At 40.5% G+C, this 25,522-nt stretch overlaps 1 protein-coding gene across 1 annotated transcript; it reads left to right on the top strand.

Annotated features, from left to right (window-relative positions):
• Nucleotides 1-801: 801 nt before the first annotated feature.
• Nucleotides 802-25,472, top strand: LOC121732874 (kinase suppressor of Ras 1). Its single transcript, XM_042122878.1, has 18 exons — nucleotides 802-1,095; nucleotides 5,324-5,461; nucleotides 5,799-5,937; nucleotides 6,448-6,573; nucleotides 7,075-7,201; nucleotides 10,439-10,538; nucleotides 12,480-12,709; nucleotides 13,173-13,255; nucleotides 13,845-13,936; nucleotides 14,416-14,539; nucleotides 15,524-15,628; nucleotides 16,096-16,190; nucleotides 20,049-20,225; nucleotides 20,738-20,923; nucleotides 21,387-21,520; nucleotides 22,203-22,334; nucleotides 22,962-23,091; nucleotides 24,183-25,472. The coding sequence occupies exons 1-18, from the start codon at nucleotides 931-933 to the stop codon at nucleotides 24,333-24,335; spliced, it is 2,436 nt and encodes an 811-aa protein (XP_041978812.1). The 5' UTR covers nucleotides 802-930; the 3' UTR covers nucleotides 24,336-25,472.
• Nucleotides 25,473-25,522: the final 50 nt, after the last annotated feature.

The following is a 25,522-nucleotide window of genomic DNA, read 5'->3' as shown; positions in this document are numbered from 1 at the left end:
GAAAAGGCTAACAGTTTTTATCTTTTGCAACAGATCTATGCGCATGATTTGCAGGATGCTTTTCCTAATGGAGGCACTTCACATGGCTATTTGTATTTGCTATTTGTTGTATTTGGCAAAATTACTGACGTATACACAAAGAAGCAAATAAAGGCAAATACGGCCTTCCACAGATGTACGTCAAATACCAAACTTTTACTTGATTTTCTTTACTTGCCTATTTGACTCCTTTGATGTGCTTCAAAAACCGACAAAGGTACGGATACGTGAATTTGGTATTGGTCATATTTGTCAAATAGGCAAATAAGGCCAATATTTGTCAAACATACCGTCTACACATGGTCATTGTTTGGCGAATACTGTGATGTGTAATAGCCATGTGAAGTGCCTCCATAATTTATTTTGTATTGCTCTGCGAATTTACTCTTCCTACTACGTTCCGCAAGCTGCGAACGAAGTTTTAGCAAACGAAAACTGATTAAAAATTATTTGCGATCTTCTATGAGCCAGGAACGCTTATTGGGTCTTACAATCTTAGCGATAGAAAATCGTATGCTGAAGAAATAGAGGAAAATGTGGAAAAAACGGAGGAAATTATTTCTTTCCTTGCGGAAAAATGTACGGTTTCCGTGACATTATTAAATTACCCGGGCGAAGCCGCGCGGAACATCTAGTTTTCAATAAAATAAATAATGGCTGTAATGTTTTATGTTAAGTCACTATTTAGTATAAAATTTTCGGGGAGGTTTGGTAGTTGGTACTTGGTACATTTTATTAAATAATATGGCTACACTGCGGACATGGCCGCTGTTTCGGCAATACAATACTTGCAATGTTTTGTATATTGATATTCATATTTTATAATGAATAGAAAGTTTTTTATGTATAAGTAGTGATTAGCGGATCGTATACAGTGCTGTGATATTTGTAATGGATGCAGAGAACGAGTACGAAATAAAGAGAGCTCGTGATGCAATTCAGTTGATAGAAACTATCCAGTCCATGATCGACGTATCTGCGGATAGACTGGAAGGCTTGCGGACGCAGTGCTCCACCAGCGCAGAACTGACCCAGCAAGAAATCCGCACGCTCGAGGTACGGGGACGAATATTTTTCAGCTAACATGTTGCGGAAACATGATATGCCCTTGAACGCGTCAATAAGCTGAGCTTCAAGGCCTAGATCTCAAGGATGGCGGCAAATAGTTCATTGCCGTTGTAGAAAGTATAAACGCGCGCATTCTCACTCCCCTCACTACTACACTACGTCTATTTCGTATTCATAACTAACGATTTTTTAATTGTTAACGTGCTAGGAAACCGATTACTCTGCTTTCTATAGTACGTCACTACCCGTTTTAAATACAGCTGACCATTTTCAGGCTATAGCAGCATTGAACCTTCAATTAGTTATTCAATAATATCCAATTTAGTCCATACATTTCCACCGAGTTACGAAATGCTCGGTGACAAAATGCTGTCATAATAATGAAATATTTATGATATGATATTTAGCAATTCAGTGTATCATTGTGTGTCAGTTGAACTGTTTGAGTCAGGGTCTTGCCAAACATGGCACAATCAGAACAATTGTGCTCGGCATTTCTCAGTTTAGACCTCACACTTTGCTAGGTACACTTTGTTGTTGCAAATATTGTTTTATGTTCACCTATAAGGTTGTCTCCTACATAATTTATTATGTAGGAGACCCCTTATTTCATTAAAATATATATATATATATATATATATATATATATATATATATATATGCGTTGACATGTTTAAAATATATTTAAACGAGCTTTTGCCCGCGGCTTCGCTCGCGTTAAGAAATATTATTATATACAAACTTTCATCCCCTATTTGAAGCCCTTGGGATTGGAATTTATCAAAATCCTTTCTTAGCGGATGCCTACGTTATAATATCTATCTGCACGGCAAATTTCAGCCCGATCCGTCCAATGGTTTGGGCTGTGCGTTGATAGATCACTATGTCAATCAGTCAGTCACCTTTGAGTTTTATATATATATATAGATGGTTCTTTATTGTGGCATCAAATTACTTGCATAGGTACCTAAATAAAATATGACTCAATCACAGTATTAATAATAATTAAACTGTGTTAATGTTTATTCAAAGAAGATACTAATGTATTCCGTGTTTGCCAATCATACAACTAAAAGGATTATAATTAAAACTATTATAAAATCAAATGTAATACAATTAATAATATATTCAAACATATACCTATGTTACAGCTTTGGTTATGGTTTTACATAAAATCTTTATTTTAAATTGATCACAATTCACAAGTTGTTTTACTAGTAGAAATATTTTGTTTCCTAAATTGATTTACTATATGGATGTAAGGTATTATATTATATTATATATGGAGTTTACTCATTATCACAATCTTCATCTCTATAATATTAGTAGCGATTGATTAATACCTCAATCGTGGGAATTGCAGACATAATAGATTTTCAATTGTTATGCGACATCCGGGTGGCGCTTCGGGATTGATGGATTAATTGTTCTAGGAGCAATATTTTAAATGTTGGGGCAGGCAATACATTTATTTTATTTTATTTTTATTTATAGCCTTTATTTTTAAGACTTCTTGATTTTTCTTTTAGCTTAACCCACTGACTCCAGCAGGTCAGTAGCACCATAGTCTCGGTCTGTTTGCCCTTTTTTTTCAATTGCCCCCCCCCATTTCTTTCCATTCTATTCTGTTTAGCGCTGTCCTTGTCCAAGTTTTTCCTGCTGTCATTTTTAATTCATCTTCCCACTTCTGGGAAGATGGAGGTGGGAAGGCAATACATTACATCAAAGCATTCTTGCTCTATGGTCCAAATCCTTTTTTAGGGTTCTGTAGCCAAAGGGTAAAAACCCTATTACTAAGACTTCGATGTCTATCCGTTTGTCCGTCTGTCTGTCTGTGTGTCTCCAGGCTGTAACTCAAGAACCGCTAGCCTTCTGAAATTTTCACAGATTGTGTATATCTGTTGCCGCTATAACAAAAAATACTAAAAACAAAATAAATTAAATATTTAAGGGGGGCTCCTATAGAACAAACATGTTTTTTTTGGTATTTTTGCTCGATATCAATAACATTTACATCAATGACATTTTCTAAAAATGATTCCTAGCTAGATTGATTTATCGCCCCTGAAACCCCCTATATATTAAATTTCATGAAAATCGTTAGAGCCGATTCCGAGATTCCAATTATATACATATATACAAGAATTGCTCGTTTAAAGATACTAGAGATCGCCCAATGGTCGAAATTCGACCTTAGTTTCAACGATATTAGGACTACTATATTTAAAAAATATATATTGACTTTATCATATATTTTTTTAAATCTTGTCGCTGGGACTCGGCCGACCTCAAACTGGCTGTGTAAGCATTGTCTAATAGTTTCTAAGATTCAATAAAAAAAACTATAATCCATTTTCAATTTGTCAACTTGTTGTCAACAGACTTTAACCATAAATAAAAGAGTATAATTCGTATGCATAGACATAATGCCGGCTCTTGATATAGGCGAACGCGTTGGCCAACGCGTCTGCAGACGCGTTGGCAGTGCGCTTGCAACGGCGTTTGTGAGTAATCCACACATAGGAAGGTCGTTCAGTATGCTTTGGATCGCGCCAATGTGCGGACGGATTCAAAATGGATGTTTAGTCGCTAACAGCTGCAGCTGTTTATTTATTCACAGCTTATAATTACTTTGTAAATGTGGACAAGAAAAAGTTTTTAAAGAGTATTCTGGAAATAAATAAATAAAAGGCGAGAAAACGTAACAAACAAAGAAATAAACTCACTTTTACATAATATTTTATAATATTAAAATAATATAAGTAATTATTTTATTACCTACTTATTATTTATTAAATTATTACATACAAAAATTATTACATATTATAATAATTATCATAATTATAACTCCGGGCAAACTGATCGCGCGGCCTATGTGTGGATGGAGCGCGAAGCTTGCGACAAATGTCCTTTGATCTTTTGCCGACATTTCCGACCCGCGCGGCAAGCTCGCAGATGCGTCGGCCAACGTCTAAATACCTACGGCCAACGCGCGAACGCCCGTTCTACACATTGGGCCAACGCGTCTGCAGACGCGTTGGCCAACGCGTTCGCTTATATCAAGAGCCGGCATAATAATATATTTATGTCTATGTTCGTATGTATAGGCTTGTCACTCAAAAAGCTGTCATTTTTTGAGTGTGCTCATTGTAGCGCATTGTCGTGTGTGATGTTTTATTTGTTAAAAAAACGTATGATAAAAGCATAATTTCAAAATAATATTAGCTTGATGCACTCCTTTACCTGCAAAATTTCATGCACCTACATTTCCGCATTTTTCGTAAAAAGGTAAATCATAGATAAGATAATAAAATTTAAATAAGTGAATTAAATAATTAGGGAGGGCTCCCATACAAAAAACGGTACGGAACCCTTTGTGCGCGAGTCTAACTCGCACTTGGCCGATTTTTATTTCATATTTATCTCTTTTAGTCTTCAAGGTCACATTAGAGTACGGAAGATAATGATTATTGGCCACAAAACGGGTGTGAGTATGAGAGTTTTTAGAGGATCCCTTCTCACTCTGTTCGGCAATGCCAATGTTTTAAAATAAATTTTGTAGGAAGACAGTCAAGTACTAGTAGTTTATTTTTGAGGTGTTAAAATGTAAAGAATTATTTTTGTACATTATTGTTTGAACAATAGAAGTTCACACTAAGTTGTATTTTGGTTTACATTGTTTTATTGTTTATTTTTATATTTTGTAATACATGCAATATTTATTATTGTTTTACTTTGCTATGACTCATTATATTATTAATACTGACCAACATTATATAAATATGTATCTTCAATTTATATATATAGGGGTACTAAATTAAATGGTTATAAAATATTTAAATTGCATCTATTACCATGCTTCTACATTTTTAGTTTATTTATCATGATAATCATTAAAATTGTGTTTGAACAGTCCAGATCTTATGAACCTACAGAATCACGGAATATAATATAACTAGTGTTATATATTCTGTGTACAGAATAGTTATAAATACATCTAAAAAAATCATACAATAGATTTTTGGAGCTTGTAATCAATCAGTTTGATGTTTAGAAATTACTATTTTGTAGTTTAATTATACTGAGACTTATTTTGGGAAAAATAAAGCGGAATTGGGGAATAAAACTTTGAAATCCATTTTGGGAGTTAACTTTCAAGAATACTATTTCCCTTTTAATATTTCCTATCCGGTAATTATTTTTTTTCCTGTTCCAGGGTAAGCTGTTAAAGCACTTCTCGAAGCAGCTGGTGATCAAGGCCCAGTTTGGGGAGGAGCTGCAGCGAGAACTCCACGATGTCCCCAATCTCCGACAATGGCTCCGTGTTGTGGGTCTTAGCGTGGATGCTATCGAGGTGACTGTTGTTTGTTACTTATTACTATTATACATATTTATTATACATCTTTAGTGTCTAAACACACTAGGCCGAAAAAACGCGGCCGAAGTTCGGCATGATTACGCCAAAATTACTAACGCGATTAAATTATACTAACGCGACGTGGCATGGTGGGTCATCAGTAATTTAAAATACATAGCATACCGAACTTCGGCCGCGTTTTTTTCGGCCTAGTGTGTATAGACACTTAGCAGTAAATCATACCCATATTATGTCTGTAATAATTATTTCAAAACTTTACTAATAGTAATTTAATCATAAAATTTTCTACTAAAGTATGTTGGTGTGTCTGCAGGCGGTGTGCAGTCGGGTGGCGTCGCTGGAGGCGCTGCGGGAGCGCACGGAGCACGAGCTGCGAGCGCTGCTGTGTAACGCCCGAGACGAGGAGGCCCGACGACTGTGCGGCGCGATGCAGCGGCTGAGGACTTATATCGGTTGGTGTTTCAATACCACCTACCTACCGAATGTTATTATTCGAGTATATTCGGATAATAACATTCCCTACACCTACCTAGAGTTACATAAAACCAGATTATAAACCAATTTATTTTTTTATAAACTACAAGGACTTCTTATATCTATATTATAGCATGACTAGGATAAGCATAGGTTAGGACTCTCTGGATCCACTATTATGTATTTAACATGTACCATCGTGTAAATTATTTCCTAGGCCGTTAAGGAGACCAACATCATTCGCTTCGAACATGTCAATTCAATGTTAATTGTGATCTGTCGCCTGGGTTAGACGTAACGCGACCAAATTACCTAGGTCCGCCGTACAAACAAAACTTCCCTGGACTTTCACAAATATTTCAAGACTAAAATTTGCCAAATCGATTCAGGCGTTCCCGAGTTTTAGCGAGACTAAGAAAATTGAAAATTCATTTCCATTTAGATATGCAGATAATATTTAATCCTTCACACATTGTATCTTCTTACAGAGGCCCTGGCGCGCGGCGACGGAGCCGCCGAGCTGCCGCTGTACTGGGACTCGTGGGAGCGACACGGCCGCGGCTCACCGCGCACCAAGCACGAGAACTCGCATAATAGACGGAACCATTCACATAGTATGTTTGTTCCTTACTAATATTATAAATGCGAATGTCGGACTATCTGTCTTTTTTTTTTATTAAATAAGCCGGCAAACGGGTGACCTGATGGAAAGCACCTACCGTCGCCCATGGACACTCGCTACATAAGAAGAGCTGAAGGAGCATTGCCTGCATTGACGGCCGTTTAAGAGGAAATACGCTGGTGACAGTTCGTCTGTCTGTTACCTCTTAACACCCAAACCGCTGAACCGATTTTGCTGAAAGGTATGGAGATACTTTGAGTAGGACTCCAAAAAAAAAAGAAAGGACATAGGATACTTTTTACCCCGGAAAAATGTACGGTTTCCGCGCCGATTTTGGCGCAACGGAGTACGGGCGTTATCTATTTGCCTATATTATTCTAAGTTTAAACCATTAAAATACAAACTACCGAATAACTATAAAAATGGTTTCACTAAATGCACAAGCCGCAGAAAATGGGGTATTAAAAATACTAATGAAAATCGTTATTCCCAGGCAACAAGTCCCCCAACACGCCCGTCGGCCGCCGCAAGCAGACACACTTGCCCGCGCCCGCCGCGCTCACCAAGTCGCGCTCGCACGAGTCCCAGCTGTCCGTCAAGCCCGACGCCTCCGACCTCAGGTATACACTGACTACAGCCAACATTGACTTGAAAACACTGTTTAACCGTGGCCGGTTTCATTGATATCAGGCCAGTTACGAAGGAGTAATTTTATAGTGCCCAAGTGTGTGCGCAGTAAGAGCACTCTCTATTCCTTTTACTCTCATAACACAGTGAGACGAAAAACCGACACGACTGGCGAGAGATCAGGCGCAGGACCGACTTTTTACATGCCCATCCGACGCATGGATCATCTTACTTGTCAGACAATCAGGTGACATCTTACTTGTCAGACAATCAGGTGATCAGCCTGCATCGTCCTAACCAAACTTTGAAGTAACATGTTTTCCAACGCGGGAATCGAACCCACGACCTCTTGTGTCAAGAGCCACTAGACCACGGAGGCGTTAAACTGTATAGCATGACTAATATTTAACCGAATATTTAAGTTACTGTCCAGATATTGTGGCCATGAATCATCAAAATCCACCGTCTGTCACACCCTTAGCCATTTGTATATAGCCGAAATGTTTGGAATAAGAGATTGTGTGGTATACGCAAAAATCCGTAATAAAATGTTTATCCTCAGAAATACAAATTAAACGGGGGAAATTATATGAAAGGGAATCAAAAAATGAATTAAATGAAAGCTTATCTCACGAGCTACTAGAGTCTTTTTCTGTTATTTGGATCAGATAAGAAGTAGACCACGTGAAGGATCATAGGCTTTTTTTTGTGGACTATTTTTTCTGTGAAATACCTAATTTACGCGGGCGAAGCCGCGCGGAACGTCTAGTTTTGTATGAAAAAATCGGAGCATACATTGCTGGTGTAACAAAAATAAGTGATAATACTTTAAGAGATATATTGTGTTCCTGACAGAGTTCACTTTGAAAGTAGCAGCGCTGAAAGAGCAAAATTTCTTTTCTGATGTGTATGGGCATTGGGCAAGCGCCCCAGCGCCCCCAGCGCCCCCAGCGTCATGCTAATACCACGTATGGGAATACGAAAGTGAAAAAAAAGTTACTCTTTCAGTGCTGCTACTTTAAAAGTGAATTCTAAGTCAGGAACACATATACACCCTAAAGTATTAGGTATCACTTATATACCATCCTCATCACCTTGATGAGTCTTCCACCGTGCGTTTCTCGCGTAACTTTCTGCCGCGCACTGTAAAACTCTGGAACGATCTGTCACCAGCAGTATTTCCGGACCTATACGACCTGCAAACCTTCAAGAAGTTAGGTAGTGGGCAGACAATAGGGCTGTGTTACAAATGTCGGGGTGTAACCTTGGCCTCATTGTCATTGACCCAGTTACACTCCCCGGATATGTGTCACGGCCGTGCCATGGCCTGTCTACCGTCTAGTATATAACGCGTAAGGCTGGTTATGACATGTAATCCATACTAATATTATAAATGCGAAAGTGTGTCTGTCTGTTACCTCTTCACGCCCAATTCGCTGAACCGATTTTGCTGAAACTTGGTATAAATTATACTTTGAGTCTCGGGAAAGGACATAAGACACTGTTTATCTCGGAAAAATGTACGGTTCCCGCGCAATAAATGAATTTTGGCGCAACGGAGTTGCGGGCGTCATCTAGTTAATAGTACCGGTATTGCGATGTTACTTACCAATATCCTCTGATATGACTGGACCGATTGTGTTAATAATTAATATTTTGTTTGCTTTTTGTGGATCTGACTTTTGGGAATCGATCAATATGTATTTTTTTTCTCGCTTTCTCGGTTCGGTGGTGGCAGGCACCATAGTTTCGACGTCCAGAAACAGTTTTGTAAAAAATTTACTCTGAATAAAAATTATTTGACAAGACGCACATTTCTGAATTGCGTTACAGAAGTTTATTTGAAATCGGCGTGACTTAAAAAACTTCTCCATGATATGAAATAATAGGTGTTATTATTTCATATCATGCAAAAGATTCTATTTTTAATTTTATTTTTATTTTTATGAAATAAGGGGGCAAACGAGCAAACGGATGACCTGATGGAAAGCACTCGCTGCATCAGAAGAGCTGCAAGTGCGTTGCCGGCCTTTTAAGAGGGAATAGGGTAATAGGGGAGGGTAGGGAAGGGAATGGGGTAGGGGATTGGCCTCCGGTAAACTCAATCACTCGGTGAAACACAGCGCAAGCGCTGTTTCACGCCGGTTTTCTGTGAGAACGTGGTATTTCTCCGGTCGAGCCGGCCATTCGTGCCGAAGCATGGCTCTCCCACGTATGTTTTTTCAAGTTTATTCCCACATTCTATATTATGGCAAAACAGTGTTTGCTGCATCTTGCCCTTTTATTTTAACACTTGTCCGAAGGTACTTCAGTTGAAGTACAATAGGTTGAAATCCAGTAAATTAAATTTCACATTTTCGGCACGCCATTGACGTTACTACCATACCATAAAGTTAATATACCTAACGGAATAGAGAAACAAAGGCCTGAGCAAGAGAGATGTCACTATCTGTAACACTGCGTGATAAAAAGAGACGTGTGATACATGACAGCAGAACCAATCTTTTTCATCTTTTTGACGTCCAGTCGGCACGTTGACAATTTAATCTCTTAGAAAGATGCTTCTGTAAGTGTATGCGTTAACAAATTTTTACACACAGACGTAAATCAATTTCGGTTTCGTTTGACAGCTCGAGATTGTTGCTCTATTCCCCTTGGTATATTAACTTTATGCTACCAACTAGACTTATTTTGCGTAACTTCAGGAACTCACAGAAACACTGCTATCTTATACAAGGTGTAACAAAAATAAGTGACAATACTTCAGGGTGTGTATGTGTTCCTTATAAAGAGTTCACTGTGAAAACAGCAGCGCTGAAAGGCCATATTTTTTTTTCACTTTTGTATGGGCAAGCTCCCGAACGTCACGAGTTTACATCATTTATTTTTGTTACACCCTGTATAAAAAGCGGATCAAATTGTTATACAAGAGTCTTAATTACTCTACAAGAAACTTCATCAAATCCGTTCAGTAATTTCTGCGTAAAGAATTAAAAAATACACACACAAACTTTCGCCTCTTATTAGATTAATGTGAGAGAGTAGGTATTTTCAAAAAAAAAAAACATTTATCTTTGGTCTTACAAACAATATAAAGCAATTAATGAAGTAAACATTTGTATGGTATTGTAAAACGTTATGAAATAAATGAATTAATTTAATATAAAACAGCGAAACTTTGACATTTAAAGGTTATATTTTGTACTAATGTTCTTTTTTTATTTAATCAGCGACAACAGCCAATCGTCCCCGGTGGGCGGGACGGACGGCAGCCCGCCCGCCTCCCCCCGCGAACCGGACCCCGCCCCCACCAAGTTAAAAAATACTTGTGTAAGTAACTACCTATACAGTCCTACATAACATTATACAGTACCATGGACGGACTTACGTCATTTGGTCGTATTATGTTCATTTAATGCTATTCGAGATCTGTCGGCTGGGTTTGACGTAACGCGACCAAATTACGTTAAATTTATGATAGCATTTTTAGGACATTACATAGTTTAATATTTTATTTGTTTCATTCTGGAGGTTTGTAGGGGTTTCTACAGATACAGTTGTACTTTTTGGGGTAAAATTGAGTGAATTTGGAATTATAGTGTGTGTTTTATAGTGCCATTCAAATTGGTAAAAAAACTTTTCAAATGTAATCAATGTGTCCTTAACACTACTTAAGAATGTGTACTTAATACTGTTCATAACGAACTTTAATAAACAAAAAAAAACTTATTCCGAAACATCAACGGCTGTAACATACTTATTAACATACTTATTTTATCCCCTGAGTCTTATACCTAGGTAACACTGAAAATGTTTAGAAAATGAAAAACGGCTTAATGTAGAAAGTTGACAATACTTTTATTGTTTTTAGAAGTAATCTCCGATCCTCTCTACACATCGTCACATTCGATGGAATCACCGAAAAAAGCAGTGGGCCCAGTCTTCCTTAGGGGTCTCTTCTGTTGCATTTTCGTACGCTTTCATCGCATCTTCAGGGCTCGTAAAGCGAGTACCTCGAATTTTATCTTTATTTCTTGGGAATAAATTAAAGCCGCAGGGCGCCAGGCCAGGACTATATGGCGTATGACTCAATATCTCAACACGTGCCATAGTCAAATATTCAACAGTCCGTCTCGCGGAGTGCGCTGAAGCATTGTTGTGGTGAAGGAGTGTCCTGCTTCGAGGGCGCTGCTGTCGAAATTTTTCCAAGACATTCTGCAGTAACTGTCCTTTCATCTTCTAGTACAACTGTCGCAAAATTACATTTCCGACCAAAGAATGAGGCAATCATCTTTTTGCCTTGACTTCTTCCTTTCTTTACCTTAGTTGGCCAAACTGTTGTGTTGAAATGAAACACCCCTTGAGCTGATTGTCTTTTGGTTTCGGGTTCGTAGCAATATATCCAGCTTTCATCACCTGTGAGGTTGTTAAATACAGCATTTGAGTCACCGCCGTTGGACTTATCTATCATTTGGCGACACCAGTCCATGCAAAGGCGTTTCTGGTCGTCGATTGAAGTATGGGGAATGCATCTGGTACAAAGCTTCCTGACGCCTAAATGTTCATGTAATATTTTTTGAACTTGACTCCATAGCAATGCCTAGACTTGCCCGTATCTGCTGGTAGGTCACTCTTTTATCTCCCTCTATCATGCGTCGCACAACACTAATGTTAACTTCAGTAGTCGCTGTTAAAGGACGTCCCTCACGCGGATCATCAGTGAGATTGCTGCGTCCACGTTTAAACTCGTTAAACCAATTGTAAATAGTGACACGAGATGGGGCTTCATTATGAAATGGTAACAGCAGCCTATCAAAGCTTTGTTATTGAGTAAGCCCACAACGAAAGTCATAAAAAATGATTAACAGAAAATTTTCTCGCGTTAAGTTCACTTTCACGTGTAACAAGAGTTTTAGATTTGCCGCCAATTCACCAAAACAAACGACAAATAAATGTAATATACCAGATTATGTTACCAAAGAGTTCTAAAATTGTAATTTAAAAAAAGTTTTCATTAGTAATAATTGTTACTGGCTAGTTCTAAACACTTTCAGTGTGACCCACGTACTAGCTGGGGGAAAAGAGGCAGAGACAGTGTGGCTACACGATGGACAGACGCGATTGTCAAGTCTACTGACTGCACGTTTTAGGAGGCACTGCATCAGGCCAAAAACAGAGACAAGTGGAGAGCCCTATCCCGGAAAGCAAATATTGGTCACGTCCCTCAGCCATGAGGATACGACTAGGAAGTAACTTTACATTTCTCCCCAGATGTACATTCTCACCGCTCAGCCTCCACCGGTCCCCATTCTCCCCGTCACCCTGGGGTCCACAGCGGGCGGGTCGCCGCGGACCCCGCCGCTCGGGGGCTGCATGGCCCACGACATAGCTCACCGCTTCGCCAAGTCCTTCAACATGATAGCGACTTGCGATTTCTGCGATAAACAGATACTGTTTGGGTCCGGACTCAAGTGTAAGGAGTGCAAGTTTAAATGTCACAGGTGGGTGGATTTTTGCCTGTATTACGTACACTGACCTCCATTATACAAGTACGCTGGACTTATGATACCCTTTGAAATGACAGCTTTTTTTTGTGCCTATTTGAAGCGGAATCAGCGCCCCCAATGCGGGGGAAGAGAACTAGATTTGACGTAAAAATGACGGTTGAAAGTCGCCATATTGGCGCTGATAGCAGTAGTGGGAGTACTTGGAACTGATACTAGTTTCTACAACAAATAGCGATTAAGCGGCCATTTGCAAGTTACGTCAGATTTAGTTCTCTTTTCCCGCATTGGGGGTGCTGATTCCGCTTCAAATAGGCACACAATACTTGTATAATGGAGGTCAGTGATTATATTAAAAGTAAATACTATATTATTCACGCAATATAAAAAGCTATATTATAAAGTCAAGATGATATTAGCCTTACATTATTTTGTAAATGTTGTATATTCGTTTTGGCAGAGACTGTGAACCGAAAGTGCCCCCCTCGTGCGGTCTACCCCCCGAGTTTGTGACAGCCTTCAAGGAGAAATTTCACAAGGATGGTAAGCGCTATGACAAAACTTTATTGCACAACTAGTTCAAATAGTTGGGGAAGAACAAACTAAATCGGGGACGCGTTTTGATTGAGCAGACTATCCTACTTCGTCGTCGCGCTTACGGTTCGTCGTTTACCCTTGAGCCTTGTCCCAGTCACGATTAACGTTTGAATTTCAACGTCCGTAAGCTGTCTTGTCTAAATGTAAGGCCTCAGCCTCGAATTTTGCGGGCAGTGGGGAGGGAGTGGTGGCGGCAGCGCAGGAGGCCGTCTAGTACGCCACGCGCCGCTCTTATTTCGAGGCTGAGGTCTGATACATTGTGTGACCTTTATGCCTTTTTTTAATCAAAATTATGGTTTGAGCTCTAGCAATGTACCATCGAAGAAATTAATCCATAGGCAGTTGACAGACGTCATTTGGTGTGATAATGTCAATTCAATGTAATTCGAGATTTGTCGACTGGGTTTGACTTAACGTGACCAAATTACGTAGGTCCCTCATCTCCCTATGAATCAACTTCTCTAATAGTACGTTAGTACACAGTACACACTACACAGTACTAACCAAAATACATACTGCATATCATGATGAACAGTTGCAGGCTACCTCGCGCAGCGGTCGGCGGGCCACGTGCCGGCCGCGCGGCGCCGACCCACCACGCACCACCACCACCACCACTCAGTCAGCGTGAGTATACCACCCTAATAATACCATGCCTAACAATATTATGTAAAAATATCCACATATGAAATATCACAGTCAAAACTCAAAAGAAGTTGGCTTTTTATTTGATTATGGTATAGTTACTTAGTTAATTAAACGTATTCGCACATTACATCGACTCAATAACTCAAATAACAGTATGGTATTGAATTCTCAGATTTAATGATGAATAAATGAAATGATATCACAATAGTGGCAGGGATGTAGTGTGACCCAGGTGTGCAGAATCGGAGACCACTCAGGTTAAGGCGAACGATACAGTCGTAATTTAATCGTATCCGTCAACATAAGTTATTCCGCCGTTCTAATAAAAATCCTAAACAATGAATAAGCTGTTCAATTCTAATTTCAGAGCAACCACGAGTTCTCGTCTAACTCGTTGTCGTATCTGAACGAATAAGCTTTAATAAACTTTATCGCTTTAACAATAAGCCTCATTTCAGAGCAACCACGAGTACTCGTCTAACTCGTCGTCGTGCAACAGCTCGACGCCGTCGTCACCCGCGCTCGCGGCGCCGCCCACGCCGCAGCCGCACCACCATCACGTCAAACAGTTTAACTTCCCCGGTAAGGGCTTGTTTCATCACTTCCTGATAAGTGCCGGATAGGCTATCCACAACTTAACTTGACTTACAAAGTATGCAGAATTTGTCAGATAAGTTGTGGATAGCCTATCCAGCACTTATGAGGAAGTGGCGTAACGGCTCCTAAGATTGTTGCTTTGTATGCATGTGTGTGTATCTGTCTGTTCTCTTCAGGCTTAACCATTGAACAGATTTAGATGAAATTTTGTATGGAGATGCTTGAGTTCCGGGAACGGACATGGGATACTTTTTGTTCCGAAAACTGTACGGTTCCCGCGCAATAAACTATTTTCTGCACAATGGAGTTGCGGGCATCACCGAATTTTTAATTTAAACGGACTGCGCTAGCTAAAGGTCACAGCCCACATATCAACTCGGAAAGGGATCGGCACCGTATCGGCTCGAGCCGTTCAATATTGTTTGTATGAAACTCCCTACTGCAACGCACTACTAAGCGGAAATGTAACGTAATCGCCTCGCCTCGGAACAGGCTTCGAACCGGGATGCGACGCGTGGTCAACTAGTCGTCCACCCGCTTACGGCTCGTCGTCCACCCGCCTACAGGTCTCCGTACTCAAGCTTACGTTTCTTCGTCCGCCCTTGCCCCTTCCCCGAGCCGTAAGCGAGGCGTCGCCTAGCCGTAGCTGAGTTGACGTGCAGGCGCTACTGATACGCTTTGGTTACGTGCATACGTTAGGTTCACGCCTAGTTGACGCCTGGTTGACGCCTGGTGGTTGACGGCGAGGCCAAAGGCGATACGGTGACGATCCTTTTCCGAGTTGATATGTGTGCTGTGACCTTAACACGGACGCTCGCCGCGCTTATGTAACACGAAATAGTTTGTTTCACAGTGCTTGATTCTACGAAGCGTTGTTGTAATTGAAACAGTCTACGTTGAGCGTTACCGCGTAACTCGCTCTAGTGCTGCATTTGAAAATAGAATATTAAAGTAACGAAACTTGTGCAGTGGTGGCGCCAGTGTCGAGTCCGAACCACGTGGGCTCGGCGGTGCAGTCCCCCGCGCGCATCAACAACATCAAAGAGGAAGATCTCACTGCGAGCATCAAGAGTGGTTAGTTGAAATATACAAGTATACAGTATAATAATGCAATGAAAAACATTAAGATAGTGTCATCAACTGTAGTAAGCTAATCGGTACGAACTTGAACGACATTTCTTTGGTGACATCTTTTCTAACTGCTTATCGGTGTGTTCCGAAACTTAACGCAGTATACTGGCCTATGCTCGGTACGTCTAGACATTATATCGACGCCATACTGTTGATTCGTTCCGAATTATACGCCAGTGCCTTGACGTATATGACTTTGTTAAGATGCCATATTTTTTAATACGTCACACTTGTTTCACAAGTAGCATACCAGTACGATATGGCATCGAATACATTACGTCTTTAGCACTGATCAGTATACTGGGTTTTATTTCGGAACCTAGACTTTATTGAAAATAAAATAACTCAAGTGACTGAAGATTATTATGAAATGGGAGCTGTAAATCGATTTTATATTATTTTCTTTTCAGAGGGCTCGGGGGGCGTGTCCCTCAGTGGGTCGGGCTCCACCGACAGCGGGCGGCAGGACTCCGTCACAGACAATCGCTGGCCGAGACAGAATAGCGTAAGTTACATGAGTGCGAGTGAGATGGAAACATGTGAAAGTGAACTATAGAGGGTGTTGCAAAAGTGGTATAGTAACCCGAAAGAGAGTGACTCAGGGGGTCATTCTAAACAACAATTTTTCGCGAAATTCCAAAAGTCGTAGAACAAATCTTGTTTAGAATGAATACTACTTTTGAAACACCCTGTATAGTGGATATCTAGGATCGAACACGCTTGCGAGCTATGTGTAAATGAGAGGGAGGTATCTGTCTAAATAATTTTATAACAATTTAATTTAGTGTCTAGACGCCACAACGCCAATTCAAAAACTGGCGGATTTTCTTTTTTCTGACTTTCAAATAACGACATTTTGTTTTTATTCTGAAAACCACGCAACTTTTATGTAACTCCGTGACTCGTGAGGCTATATATTAGCAATGTGCCAACAATAACAAAATTTACATTGCTGCAACTAAAATTGTTGCCACAACAATTATTATTATTATTGACAATAGAATATAACATGAATCAGTCTCTGAGGTCAATACTACGGAGCTTTCTTATCGCTCTACGCATCCTTTGTCGTTTCGCACTACGAAGATAACGATACAAAAACATTATAATATAGTTTAGTCATCAATGCGGTATGGGCCGTTTGTATTTGTGCTTTGTTGGTTTGTGACATAAAAGTAAAAAAAAGAAACTATTCTAAATTCAATTTAAATTCGTTTTGTGTGTTTTTTATTGAGTATCAAAATAAAATATGACGATGACCATTATTCACCGGAGAAGAATATTTGAGGAAGTATGTAATGTAATTTCGTATATTTTGCTGACTCCGTTATAAATTAATTTTAAATAAAATTATTTAAATATGCATAATGATATTTGCACTATTAATAAAACGAACAAATATAATTTTCTATCTTCAGGATATTAATCCTTAATTTTTTTTATTCATACCCAATGATGAAATACTCGAAGCAGATAGATTACTACCGCGCGCGTTGTGAAGATTCAAATACGGCCCAATTGGGCCGTCTGTTGTTTAGTCTGCATTGAGCGCAGTCACGAACGTGCCGCGTCTTGTTTACCTACATAAATTGAAAATGACGTCATGCGCGTTTCGAAAATGTACCAATTATGACTCAAAAAAAAACTAAACACATGGAATCTCTTACCACATGTCTTGATTGCAATAAATACCTCAATTATTTACATTTTCAAGAATTTTTTCCGAACAATCTGGAAAAATCGAATTTTCGTCATAGCTCAGGCGAAGAAAGAGACAGCGATACGATTCGATGTTTAAAAATAGAACTGTCTCTTTTATGTAAATGGTTTTTCGTATCTTTTGTTTCACTTATCTGTCAAAATTGCAAATTTTGAATTTGAAAATTGTTAGGAAGAGATTTAAGCCGGAAAATAGTATGGACGTAACAGATCTGTATAAGTAGAACATCATTGTTCATACCCAATCAAAACAAAATTTATTAAAACTAAAATTAGATCTAAGTTTTTTGTAATTATTACTGTTTTTTTATAGAAGGCAGGTCACTGTAGCCCTGACGTCACTGCGACCCATGAGGATCTATTGTGACTCCTTCGCACTAGAGTATCATCCCCAACCCAATGCTGCTCATAAATTGAACGATATGGTTGGGGTTGTTGGTGCCACGAATTTCCTCTGTGGACGAGTATTCGTGGCGACCAAGGTGCCTGTTCCTGCTCTGTAGTAGAGCAGGGCAGTCGAGGAGAAGGTGAATAGGTGTTTCATCCTCCTCCTCACAGAATCTGCAAGTCATTATGCTACAAATACCCATTCTGTTTAGGTGTTTGTTGAGCTTGCAGTGCCCAGTTAGGCTTCTGGTAAGGATTTTTAATTGGTTCCTACCCAAGGTGAGCACTAATTCTGATTGTTTCTTGTTGAAGTCAGGAATTAGTGCCTTGGAGTGTTCAAGGCCAGGGGTCTCAGCCCAGTGCTTCCTGCATAGTCTGTGACCCCATTCCTTGAGCACTTGCTTTGTGGTACTGGGAGTTATACCACAGACTGGTTCTGGACCATATATGAGACATTATTACTGTTATAAGGCAGACTTAATCTTACGATGTAAGGCCTTTAAATAAAGAAAAAAAACTGGTAACACAGTACAATTACTTCTTTGATAATAATCTAAATCTCTAATATCCTAGACGGTTTGTGTTGCTTTCAAGTGATTATTAACCGATTCAATGCGGCGCACCTTTTTGAAGACTTTCAGTCGTGGCGGCATACAATTTTCCCGTGACACATGAGCCGTGTCATACGCCATAGAAGTAGATGACACGGCTACCGTGTCATCCGCCACGTTCAAAAAGCTTTATGTTTTTTTTTGTTTTTTACGCTTGTATTAACTTAATTTATTTAATTGAACCCAAACTATTGTTGTTGACGGAAGGCTACGTTGTTTTAAGTTTATTTCGAGTAGTTTTACTAAGTGTAAACCTGAAAATGGCAGGTAAGTGATTTTTTTATTCAGATGAACCTATATTAAATAGATCTGGGTTTCCAAAGTAAATTATACGTTCGTAGATAAATTTAAAGGAGTTCGTAGTTAATATTTTTTATCCGACTTCCAAAAAAAGAGGAGGTTATACGTTTGGCTGTGGATATTTTTTTTATGTGTGTTCAACGATCACTCCGCCGTTTGTGAACGGATTTTCAAAATTTTTCTTTTGTTGTATAGGGCATTTGTTCCGACTTGAGTTTGACGGTTCCGAGTTGGTACCATGTTCACAAAAGTGGTGATCTGATGATGGAAACCATGAGGACTCCCAATATTACTTCTTTATTTTCTTAAAAGTTTACTACTAAAAAGCCCGGCCGCACATTATCCGAATTTATTATCAGAAAAAGTCGGACGCATACATTTTGACACGTCAGAATTCTGATAGTATGCGGGGTCCACAACAAAATGTATGAACAGAGTACGTTCCGGAGGGCGTCCGAATCTTAGTGATCAGAAATTTTGGATAATGTACGGTGGGCTAAAAAAGGAGACAGCATCTACTTTTTTCAATTTTAATAAGCTTGTTTTACGTAGAAAATTTAGACGGTTTTGTTCGGAGCAGAACCTTCTAAAGTGTAATTTGAGGGAGATACAATCGCTTTTTAAATGACACGGCTCACGTGTCATACGCCACACGTTAAAAGCCCATAAGACGCGGCTGCCGTATAATCCGCAATGAATACAGCTTTTAAAAAAGGTTGACGGCCCCTACTTTTTTTCAATTCACAGAATATTCAGAGGCGAAGCCTATAGGCTTGTTCTACGTGGAAAATTAAGATGATTTTGTTCAGAGTAGAACCTTCTAAAGTGTAATTTGAGGGAGATACAATCGTTTTTCAAATGACACGGCTCCCGTGTCATACGCCACACGTTAAAAACGAGTATGACACGGCTCCCGTGTCATCCGCACTGAATCGGTTAAATCTAATATAGAAAATTCTCGTGTCACAGTGTTTGTGCACGGATTCCTTCAAAACGGCTCCTCCAAAAATTTTGACATGATCCGACCAAATGACGTTGACTGCCTGGAAATCAACTGCCTCGATGGTACCATCGAGGCAGTTGATTCCTATGCAATTGACAGACCAGCGTTATTTGGTCGAATATGTCAATTCAATCTTAATTGTGATCTGTCAGCTGGGTTTGAAGTAACGCGACCAAACTACTTAGGTCCCCGATTTGCATAGGAATCAACTTCTCTAATAGTACATTCGTTAGGCATGAGAATAGGTTTTTATCTGATTTTTATATTGATACTAGAAATAATTTATATGACAAAACAATGTTGCCGGGTCAGCTAGTATAATCTATATTCTTAATGTTTCCAGCTATCAATGAAAGAGTGGGACATCCCGTACGACGAACTGAAGCTGGTGGAGGTGATCGGCGCGGGGCGGTTTGGCACCGTGTACCGCGGCTCGTGGCACGGCGCCGTCGCCGTCAAACTGCTGCACGTCACGGCGCTGTCAGACTCCGCGGCGCCGCTCGATACGTTCAAGCATGAGGTATGAGGGGCTTTGTGTAATGACGCTATGGTGACGTTTGCGGTTTCAAATAGATACCGGTCATTGCTTCCCACAAGCTAACAGTGAACAAGTGATAATATGAATATGTCAGAGTAGACAGAACTAAGGAGTACCTCGACTTCAAACAAACGGGCGAATATACGCGAGTTGGGCGCGAGTGTCACTTTCAACATGTTTCACAATGCTGAGTATCGCATTAGTACGGCGCGCGCCGGCCGATATGACATACTTCGTCAAACGTATAAATTTCGAGATCTCTTCTGAGTCGGCCTACTCGTTAGTTCTGTTTACTCTGCAGGTTATGTTTATGTCATCCAATCATTTTAACTTCAAAATACACCATGATTTTGGTAATATTATGTACTGTAGTATGTTCTTTTTTCTATGCTATCGATAAATTAATAAATTGATGATTTTAAAAACCATTGACGTTGCGGCCAGTGATGTCAACAATAAAGTAACATTAATATCGCTTTCCGCTGTTGTCCCAGGTGGCGACGTTCCGGAAGACCCGTCACGAGAACCTGGTGCTGTTCATGGGGGCGTGCATGAAGCCGCCGCGGCTCGCCATCGTGACGTCGCTGTGCAAGGGCATGACGCTGTACACGCACCTGCACCTGCGCCGCGACAAGTTCACGCCCAACCGCAGCGTCATCGTCGCGCAGCAGATCTCGCAGGTACGGTCGACAGCGGTGACGCCACAGGCCCCGGCCCGGCCATCGCGACGTCGCTTTGCAAGGGCATGACGCCGTACACGCACCTGCACCTGCGCCGCGACAAGTTCACGCCCAACTGCAGCGTCATCGGCGCGCAGCAGATTTCGCAGGTACGGTCGACAGCGGTGACGCCATGTCCCGTCCCCGGCCATCGTGACGTCGCTGTGCAAGGGTATGACACTGTACGCACCTGTTTCATTGCCGCTCGCAGGTCGCCCGTAGATGAGTCGTGCGTAAGTAAGTACATACTTGCGTGCGTGCATTCTTGCGTGCATATATGTACACGTGCACGCAAGCACGCAGGCTTCGACGCTACTACAGCCACGTTTGCAGGCTACGCGGTAAATTTTTGTTGTCTGTCTGTATAATATGTCAAATTATACTAATAATAATTTTAATAGACATCAATAAATTTATGTTTCAGGGTATGGGCTACCTACACGCGCGGGGCATTATCCACAAGGACCTCAAGACGAAGAACATATTCCTGGAGAACGGCAAGGTGGTCATCACAGACTTCGGCCTGTTCAGCGTCACCAAGCTGTGCTTCGGGAATAAGTGAGTACACTTACCTGAAGGAAAATATTTTAAACACTTTTGGGAAAACGAACTTTATGTAGCGACTTACGAAGAATGTTACGGAATACAATGCTCGACCCTCCTTTACCTACGTAACGTATCGGACCCGTTTATAAGCCCCGCCCCCTCCCCCAAATACCATCTTACGCAAATCTTGATTGACACTGCAGATTTGCGACAAGGATTGACGATAGTCGGCAGCACCTTTGTTATGCAGATTCTCTATTAACACCCTTACTAATAAATAAATTTCTACGCAGCTTTTCAAGATTCGCTCTGTTTATCTGTCATTTGTCAAAAGACTTTTCTTATGTGCAAAGGCCTTGTATAGTTATTTGTTGTGTGAATAGTTTGTATTAGGGGTAGAGAGGGGTTTGATTCTGTCTAGGGTTAATTCACACACGCGTGGTTGGCAGAGGCAAAAGATGCAATCTGATTAAACTGTTTATTCATTATTCACAACAGAGCACACTGATTTAACGTATTACACTATTGTTAAATGGTAATTATGGTTAAATAGTAAATGGTAATTAATAATTATGGTTAAATGATAAATGGTAATTATCGTTAAATGGTAATTGGTTACGAGCTGTCAAGGCAGTAAATATTTTCATAGTAAAGGGACATAAATATAATGTTAAAACTTTTGTTCTGCTTCCAGCGCTCGCGGCGACAGTCTAGGCATCCCGCCGGGCTGGCTGTGCTATCTGGCGCCGGAACTAGTCCGAGCGCTGCGCCCGCACGCCTCCCTACACCTGCCCTTCTCTAAGGCTACAGATGTGTACGCCTTCGGGTGAGTAATACCTCTCACACGGGTTATAATAGTGGCCGGTGAAACCAGGTGTGGGTCGCATAGTCCCACTGCGTGGATGCCGCAAAGGAAGATCTTCCGACCGAGCCAGGTGGTATGCTCGGTCAGGCCGGAGCCCACGTGATACATTTCAGCTGTCGCATATATACCGACGCACTTAGAGAACTTCGATAGCGCGATGCAAGAATGTTAGGCTAATTGTGGGTACCGCCACACATGTAAGCTACGCAGGAGTAAGCTTAAAATGTCTAAGTATGCAGTACTCAGGTCTGTCTTCCTTTACTCTTATAACCCAGGGACGACCGACACGATTGGCGAGAAATCAGGCGAATTTACGCATGTTCATCCCTTGAATTAGCGGTATTATATTGATAAAAATCGGTAGTACGCACGCACGGTAGTGTGTGATGTTAACATTAACGGAACGTTAAGTCACTTCATATCAGCTTAAAAAGCGATGGCTTATAAGATATAAGCGTACGAAAACGTCATTGATTACAACTGATTATACAAAGTCGAAGTTTTTCATGTGACTAATTGCCAAATGACAATGTAAGAAAGACAACAATAACAACCTCTTTATAAAAAAACCTCACCCTTATTGTACAGGACGGTGTTCTACGAGCTGCTGTGCGGGGAATACCCGTTTAAGGGTCAGCCACCCGAAGCGATCATCTGGCAGGTGGGACGCGGCGTCAAGCAGTCGCTCGCCAACATGCACGCTTCCCGGGATATCAAAGTGAGATATATCAATATTATCACAGCTGGGCACCGTTAATCAAATAGTTAACTTCGTTAATCGTTAATCCGTTAAAAAAAATGTTAGCTTCGTTAAACGTTATAGCGTTTAACGAAGCTAAGAACATTTCGGACGAATAAACGCAAGTTAACGTTAATCGTTAATCCGTTAATATGTAATATGGCCTTGTGGTAACTTATATCATTGCATTAGTGTACGTACAAAACGGTTTAAGGTTTTGGAAGTTAAAATGTTAGGGACAAAACAAAATACTTCTATAATTATTGTATTCTACCTAACTAAATTATACTGCATTCTTCTTTATCAACATGCAAATGATATGCAACAATAAACAAATCACTCTCTATAAGCACCGGCGCTGAGTAATGAAATGATATAACGAAACAACTCTCTTCTCACTCGCACGCGCCTGAAAATATATCTAGTATTGGTTTTGTTTTACTCTCTGCTCGCAGCGGCGCCGCGCTGCTCGCCCGCCCGACACTTGTCGTTTCATACTAACTGTCTGAACCTGTTTTCGCGCCGCGCCGCGGTGCCGTGCGGTAAATAGTAGGCATTGGATTAACGATTAACGGACTTCTACATATTAACGGAAGTTAACGAGTCCGTTAATATTTTTAAAAGTTAACTTAAAAGTTAATCCGTTAATCAAAATGTTAACTTCGTTAATTAACGATTAACGGATTAACGAGTTAATGCCCAGCTATGAATATTATACTATACTTTACGTGACGTGTTAGTTTGTTATGATGTGTAATGAAATTGTAGATTTAACTATTCCGATTATCCGTATTTCCATACTAATATTATAAATGCTAAAGTGTGTCTGTCTGTCTTTCCGTCTGCCTGTCTGTTTGGTAACCGAGGAACCGATTTTATTGAAATTTGGTATGTATGTAGATGTAGATACTTTGAATATCTACATACCAAATTTCAGCAAAATCGGTTCAGTGGTTTGGGCGTAAAGAGGTAACAGACAGACAGACGGACAGACAGACACACTTTAGCATTTTATAATATTAGTATGAAAGTATGGATTCTAGCTTACACCAACCAATTTTTTTTTCTAGGACATCCTAATGGTATGCTGGTCGTACCGCGGCGGCGAGCGGCCGGACTTCCCCCACTTGCTGTCAACGCTCGAGAAGCTCCCGCGCAAGCGGCTGGCGCGCTCCCCCTCGCACCCCGTGCAACTGTCCCGCTCTGCCGACTCCGTGTTCTGAGACGCGGTGACGCGGTCCCGGCCCACCAGGCTCGCGAGAGGTTAGGCAACCCTATGGTTTGTGGTAAGGCACAACCCTGTCGTAAAAATAATCTTAAGGCGCGATCGCACTTAAGCGACACAACGCGGCAGCAAAGCGACGCGACACGTCACGTGTTTCGACCGTCGACCGGCGACCGTTCTTCGTACGAAATCGTATGAGGCAGAGGAGCTACGATATGGAACGTCGCTTCATTTCACTGCAGCGTAGTTACGCCCGGTGCGGTTTTACCTTAAATAGCCAGCGCGTTTGGCCTTCTTCATGTTGGTATATTCGTCTTAAGTCACCGTTAATGATAGCGTTAGTGACAACGATAGATCAATATAGAGAGGATACTCTCCGTTGTCGAGCAACTTATTAAGAAAGATACTGATCGTTGGCAGCCCTCACCCAGCTGGCCTGGAGTGTTCTGTGTCTACCCGCGGGTTCCTATTATGTCTAAGCAATAAGTTAGCCAACATCCGCCTTTTCATTGTTGGCAACTAAATTCGCCTAAAGATTGGGTTCGAGACAAATAACCTACGCTTCGGTCGTAGATAATTTAGTCTAACCTACAACTTACAAGCGATCTATAGTACTAATTTTAATGTAAACCGCAATAAAAATTAAGACTGACTTGCACCAGTATGGATATGCGTGGCGGCCGAAAAGGAAGATCTTCCGACCGAGCGAGATAGCATGCTCGGTCAGGCAGAAGCCCACTGACGCGTGACGTCATTTCGTCGTATAATAGAGATTTTATGTCTTGCCGTTCTCAGAAACTTCGATAGCGCAAAGTCTTAACGTCTTATCTAGCCTTCTCCTTCGTAAATATAAAGAGAAAGATAACAAGATATATATAATCCACAACTAACTGTAACCCAGACTGGTGAAAGTGGACTTAAGTCGATCGAATTTAATCTTAGATTGTGGTTCTAAACAAAAGTCTACATGCTATGAACATATTATGTAGGCTACATTTGTCTCACACCCTTTCTATTAGTGGCCGATTATACCATGGGTGTCTTGTGTTATATAGTCATGTAAACGAACGATATATTATCGAATTCGAAAATCGATTTAAATTTGTAACTATATACCAATATAGTTTACACAATTTAAAACGTCTTAGTATTTATTGTAATACAAATTTATTCTGTTAACTATAA

The sequence above is a fragment of the Aricia agestis genome, chromosome 13, assembly GCF_905147365.1.
Source record: "Aricia agestis chromosome 13, ilAriAges1.1, whole genome shotgun sequence".
NCBI classification, from domain to species: Eukaryota; Metazoa; Arthropoda; class Insecta; order Lepidoptera; family Lycaenidae; genus Aricia; species Aricia agestis.
Note: the sequence above shows the minus strand (reverse complement) of the source record. Positions and strands in the feature narration are given on the sequence as shown.

What these genes read in the sequence shown, in the direction of transcription:
- LOC121732874 (XM_042122878.1), top strand. Translation starts at nt 931, where the DNA reads ATGGATGCAGAGAACGAGTACGAAATAAAGAGAGCTCGTGATGCAATT. An exon ending in CACTGCGAGCATCAAGAGTG is followed by an intron (nt 15,629 to 16,095) that starts GTTAGTTGAAAT and finishes TTTTCTTTTCAG; the next exon opens with AGGGCTCGGGGGGCGTGTCC. An exon ending in TCGATACGTTCAAGCATGAG is followed by an intron (nt 20,226 to 20,737) that starts GTATGAGGGGCT and finishes CTGTTGTCCCAG; the next exon opens with GTGGCGACGTTCCGGAAGAC.